General features: G+C 34.8%; 1 protein-coding gene across 1 annotated transcript; it reads right to left on the reverse strand.

Moving 5' to 3' along the window:
* Positions 1-335: 335 nt before the first annotated feature.
* On the reverse strand, positions 336-2,575 carry LOC118186406 (allergen MAG29-like). Its single transcript, XM_035356495.2, has 2 exons — positions 2,086-2,575; positions 336-435 (listed from the first exon to the last, which is right to left on the reverse strand). Exons 1-2 carry the CDS (start codon positions 2,475-2,477, stop codon positions 336-338), a joined length of 492 nt encoding a protein of 163 aa, XP_035212386.2. The 5' UTR covers positions 2,478-2,575.
* Positions 2,576-6,702: the final 4,127 nt, after the last annotated feature.

Below are 6,702 nucleotides of genomic sequence, written 5' to 3' on the forward strand. Positions count from 1 at the left end.
ACTTTTCTGTCTTATGTAACGTTTTAATGCAGATGCCTCTTGTCCAATCAAATTAATTCTAAACCACAACTGTGAACTGAAACTTTCCCCCTGCCAGCCTTCTTCCTATGAAAGTACTATAACCTTTCCCTTTGCCGCGTTAGCTCTCCTGCTGGTAAGACGCGTTTCTTCCATGCTGCTGCGCTTACTTGCTTAAGATGACGTCGTACTTAAAAATGGAAGTTATTCTATTCAAATATTATTCAGAAATATCTTGTCTGAAAAAGGATTATTTGATATGCATGGATAAAATAAAGATTGTGATTTTTCAAGATATGTTGTGCTAAATTGCGTCATCATGCTCTCCACTCTGCCATCTTCAAGCCACTACGGTCTTCTCGGTTATCTACACAGTATCGTAAGCTGTTGGGAGGTCCACTGCTTTCATCTACGTATCTGACATCATTACATATTTATTAAAAAGTCGACAGGATTAATCTGGTGCAAATTTCCCCAATGGTCTTCGAACTCTGCTGCCTCAAACTTCCAGTGAATCATCAAATTCGTTTTCGGTGTGTTATTTAACGCATATTCAAAAAGTGCTTTGAAAATCATCGAGTATCTGTAAGTTCAGAATCGAAAAGTTTATTGAATCAAGGTCAGTGTCGCCAACGTAGTGAAATATGGTTAATCGTTTTTGCTCTCTTCGAATATTCACAGTGTTTATGCATCTCCGATCATCGCGTAGAAAGAAAATTAAACATCCAAAGTGCTTTGAAGGTCATCAACCTCATTACGGAAATAAGAAATGCTAAATAATATTTTGTGCTCTCTTGCATGTCCAGTGCTTTATTCGGAAAATTCTTCATATTCTAAGAATGCTATATTATCATACGTCATCAAATATAGTAGTGAAGTGGGTATTAAGTTCCAAATGGAGTAAATTGTGTTTTTGAATGACTTTGCATTATAAGTAATTTTGCATTTTTAAGTAACTGCGTTGTTTTATGATTTATTAATGGTAATATTTTGCTTAAATCATTTTGAGGTCAAAGTTAATAAATTAAAAATTTTATCATTTATTTAAAATGTAGTTTTGCATTTCTGAATTGGAAAATAAAAATTATTGAATTTGATAAAAATTAGGTAAAGAATTTGAAGGTTTGACTTAAAAAGGTTCTTAATGTGAATTAAGATTTTTGTGCTATTGTTTAAATTTCTATGAATTTATATTTTTTAATTTTTACTGTATGTTAAGAATGAAAGTATTGTTTTTGAGCTGTAGGAATTTCTTTAATGTTTTTATGATAAACGTTGAAGGCTCTCACCTTATGAAAAAATACAATTTTTTTTTAATCTAAGTATTTTTATTTTTTTATAAAATGGAGTGTGTTTTTAATATTCATATGGAATCACAGCAGTTCGAAAAAGGCCAGTTGCCTCTACAGAAGGAACGGAGGCCTTTTCTACAGTAACTGCTAATTTTGCAAATCTTTTGGCCGCTGGTGAAGAATATTAAACACCAGTTTGCTCAACTGATAAACCAGTATGATGGAAATGCTAGTATTTAGATAAAGTTGTGGAGTATTCAAGTTTTGTAAAGAATAAGTAAATTTTAAATGTCTTAATAATAGTGAAAAATTTGAAATTGTGTTTATGAATGATGTTTTACAAAATTTTTATATTTTAAAATGCCTTCCTTGAAAAACATAATTAAATAATATGAAAGTTGGCATCTTAATTTGTATTATAATAGAAATATTTTCATCAACAAAAATTTGAAAGAATTTTGTTTGAACATTTAGTTTGTGAAAAATTTGAACTTTTACTGTGTGGAACTATCAAGAACTTTACAAAATTTCATTGGACATTCTTACCTCAAAACTCTAAAATATGCTATTGTTTAAAAATAATACAGTGCTAAAATTTCATAATTGGATTCAAAATTTTATGACATTCAGTGAAATTTAAAAATTGATTCAAAATATCGGTCAAAATTTTATGACAATAATTTTTTGTTTAAAAGTTAATATGTTTGTATTTTCAAAATTATATCTTTCACATTTTGCTGCTAAAATGCTTTTTCTTCCACTCTGCTCACACAACCTTTCTTTTGAAGGGGGGATAACATTAACTTCCGTACTACCACCACCAGGAGCTGCACCAGCTCCAGGGAATCCGCCAGGCATTCCACCAGGTGCACCACCTGCAGACTGGAACAGTTTTGTGATAATTGGATTGCAGATACTTTCAAGTTCTTTTTGCTTGTCATCAAATTCTTCTTTCTCAGCTAACTGGTTACTGTCTAACCATTTCAATGTATCATTTACTTTATCAAGAACCTTTCTACGATCATCTTCAGAGATTTTATCCTTGAGCTTATCGTCTTTAATAGTAGATTTGATATTGAAAGCATAGCTTTCTAAAGAATTCTTGGCTGCAATTCTACTCTTTTGCTTGTCATCGCCATCCTTGTACCTTTCAGCATCTTTGACCATCCTTTCGATTTCTTCCTTGGACAACCTTCCTTTATCATTTGTAATAGTGATCTTGTTCTCTTTTCCAGTACTCTTATCTACAGCAGACACAATCAATATGCCTCCTAATGTTATCCCCCCTTCAAAAGAAAGTTTTAATAAATATGTAATGATGTCAAATACGTAGATGAAAGCAGTGGACCTCCCAACAGCTTACGATACTGCGTAGATAACCGAGAAGACCGTAGTGGCTTGAAGATGGCAGAGTGGAGAGCATGATGACGCAATTTAGCACAACATATCTTGAAAAATCACAATCTTTATTTTATCCATGCATATCAAATAATCCTTTTTCAGACAAGATATTTCTGAATAATATTTAAATAGAATAACTTCCATTTTTAAGTACGACGTCATCTTAAGCAAGTAAGCGGCAGCAGCATGGAAGAAACGCGTCTTACCAGCAGGAGAGCTAACGCGGCAAAGGGAAAGGTTATAGTACTTTCATAGGAAGAAGGCTGGCAGGGGGAAAGTTTCAGTTCACAGTTTTGGTTTAGAATTAATTTGATTGGACAAAAGGCATCTGCATTAAAACGTTACATAAGATAGAAAAGTCTGGAACCTGTGAGAAGAGATGAATTTGGGGGCAGATTACCAAATTCAGAATGTTAATCTTGAGGTCATCAATTATATTTTGAAACAGCTTATCAGGTTCAATGTTCCGTATTACTTTCTATGGGAACATGCAAGGACCTGACTCGGAACAGGGAGCTTACTAAAGCTATGTTCAATAACTGTGGGAAGTAGACAAGATACACAAGAAGGGTATACAAAACCCTTTTTTTTTCACTCTTTACAATAATTTCCGTACTTCGGAATACAGAGACCAACTACTTGTGGTCTGAACGTAAGAATATAAAAATATAACTAAACTCTAACTTAAATTTGGAATAATAAACGTGGAAGATTGGCCTTATATTAACAGGAAGCCGTATGTAGTTCAGAGAACTGTTAACACTACAATACGTTTAAAATTATCACGAGGATTGAGCCTCTGGCCTGGAAGGCAAAGTAGCAACTGCGTAACTTCTAAGGCAAGTGGCCTGCTTCGACTAACTCCTTCCTCTCTCTCGCTTGGCAAAAAGCCACAACTTAAGTACTTGGCGTTCGCCAGACAAATTTTGCATAAATAAGTTAACGCTTTTAATTCTGGCTGGAAGTAGAAAATAAGAAGTGATAGTAAAGATTTAAAATAAAATAAACGTTAGTAAAACTTAAGATCCTTACATACTTCCCGCCAAAGTTAATTAGTTTGAAACTGAGGTCTAAAACGACCTTGTTGAAAACTTTTAGCTCTAGAATCTAACGCGAGGCCAAACTTTTACAAACATTTCTTACTAGAAACTAGAAATTAAAAAAAAAAAAAAATTGTTTTTACAATAGCAGCTCCAAGGACACCCAATTTTTTCATCTGTACTGCATCTAAACAGGAGCTTTTATTCAAATCTGGTTCCTTCCAGAGATCTGGAAGGAAAACTAGTTTAATGAAATGTTACACAATGAAATGGCAAGTAACATGCATATTTATATTTCTCTTAACATTCTTATTTCATTCATGACTATTTTAATTATCTCTCCCCGTGCTCTCTGACATGTGTTGTAAAAGAACACCAAACACGAATGTGTTTATGTATACGTGTTCAACACTGCCTCCTACAATCAAAACACTAACGTGTTAAAATTCAACATGACAAGACCTCTTAACACACCCTATCTTCAACTCTAAACCCTGAGGTACTATTCTGAAAGTGGCTAACACTGAAGTGTAGCGTCAGAGAGCCTAACTACATTCATTCAACCTTTAACGCATATTCACCATAATTTGGTCTTTTTACAGTCACACGAATAAGTTTAAAATTTTTGGCATTACTTTCACTTTTACCATATCACAGTATTTCTTAACATTTAAAATAACAGTTCACATTGTATATAAGAACATATTAACATGCCGTTAATTTTACGCATTTTAAAACATACATTAGTAGTACATTGTTAACTTCTATTCTTTTCAAAGCAAGTGCCAATTCTTCTACATTGAAATACTACATTTCAAAAAGTCTTTCAGACTAAAACTTCTTCCTTGGCAGAATGTTTTAAATAAAATTTATACAATAACTTTTACAATATTTAAGTATTTACACATTCCTATTCTACATCAACTTTAGTTTTACGCGCGAGTAATTGAAAAACATAATACCAAAATCGGTAACAACTCATTTCTCGACTTTTTGGCGATAAAGGTAGACCTCACATGAGGTAAAACTTCTTGAAATCTGCCACTTGCAGTAAGAATGAAAGATTAACTTAAGTTTGCAAAGTAACATAAAATTTTACTTATCTTTGTGATATTCGGACATTCTTTTCTGAGCCCAGTCCTGGAAGGTAGCGCAGATTCTCGTTTGATTTATCCTCCTTCTTGTGCGGGCTCGCCCTTCAGTGCCTTCCTCTAGAAGCTTTCTTTTTTCTCCAGTTCGGTCACCTTTGAATACCTTCTTTTTAGCCTCTGCCTGTGGTCTTGGCCGTTTGATGGCAGGTGGTCTTGGCGGAAACGGGACACTTTCGCGTTCCTGATTGGACCTCGTTGCTGGCCGTTCAAATTTTCGTTGTATCTTTTCCTCCGCCGCTGGTGGCCCTTCCGCAGTTCGGCGACATTTGCTGCGGAGAGTCCTGTCCGATGAGTAGATCTTCCGTTTGGCAGCCGGGTTATAGTTGCCGTTATTTCTCCTGGCTTTCTTTTAATTCGTCGTACTTCTCCCTTCTTCATTCCGGGGGTGTTCGTGAGCTCTCTTTTCTGTACGGTGGAACGGCTTCTTTTTCTTGTTACCTTCAATTTTCCAACGGGAAAACTTTCTTTTCAATTGCTCCTGCCTCCCACTGGCTTGTCCTTGTGCTTGACGTTGTTCCACCTCTGGAGCTTGTGCCTGCCGTGTCTGCCGTGCCGGATCCTGCAAAAGATCTTTGAAAATTTTCATTTTATTACGATCATAGTAGGTTTTTATTTGATCAATGTTTGCGGAGCACGTTTCACCATTTCTGGCTTTTAACACCACTACAGCGTGAGTTATTTTTTCTATGACATATGGTCCTTCAAATCGTGGAAAAAATTTGGCAGTTTTATCTTCTGGTGCTGAAGAAAGTGAATGCTTAATTTTTAACACTTCATCCCCTACTTTATAAGTTACTCCCCGTCGTTTCAAATCATAATAAAGCTTCTGTTTTCTCTGTGCTACTTCAGTATTCTTTTTTGCTTCTTTAATTAATTTTTCTATATCACCCATTTTAAATTCTGGGGCTCTTTGTTGCACATAAAATAATTTATCTAACGGCGTTATAATCTTTCTGCCTAAAAATAACTCAGCAGGAGTTTTGCCCGTTGTATCATGTTTTGCGGTCTTAAGGGCGAAAGCAAATTCATTGACATAGTTATCCCAGCTTTTATGAAAATTTTTAACATAACTACGGATAATTTTCACTATATTTCTATTGACCCGTTCCGCTATATTTGATTGCTGCCGATACGGGAACATTTTTAAATGACGTATGCCCAGTTTTTGGCACATGTCTTCAAATATATTACTTACAAATTGAGGACCATTATCCGATATAACTTTTAGGGGCGCCCCGTATTTTAAAATATATTTATTTAAAATAGAATCAGTAACTAATTTCGCGGAAGCTCGTTTTAAGGGAACAATTTCGGTCCACTTACTAAAATGATCAACCATAACAAGGAGATACCGACTTTTATTTAACTGACTTTTTGAAAAAGGGCCCAATAAATCGATGCCAATTATTTCATTTGGAAATTCGGATTTAATGCTATTTAGAAACCCGGCCGGGCGGAAATTAATATAATTAACTGCTTGACATGTTGAGCAGGACTGGACATACGCCCTTGTTAACTTTTGCAGTTCAGGAAAATAAACTGCTTCGAGTACGCGTTGGATGGTTTTTCGAATACCAGCATGACAAGCTAATGGGCAGTCGTGTAACTCCTGCAGTATATTTAATCTAAGACTAGCTGGGATAACAGGTCGAAATTCGTTGTTGGAATTCGTAGTTTTTGTATAAAATAATAGACCATCTATTAGTTCGTAATGGGCCGCCCAATTTCTTATCGCCACAATATCTTGGTGGCTAAAATTTTCAGGATCCTTTAAATACTCATAAATGTTTTTAAATTCAG

The sequence above is a fragment of the Stegodyphus dumicola genome, chromosome 10 (genome assembly GCF_044657685.1).
Source record: "Stegodyphus dumicola isolate Sdum_Otavi_A_Nest chromosome 10, ASM4465768v1".
Classification (NCBI taxonomy): Eukaryota; Metazoa; Arthropoda; class Arachnida; order Araneae; family Eresidae; genus Stegodyphus; species Stegodyphus dumicola.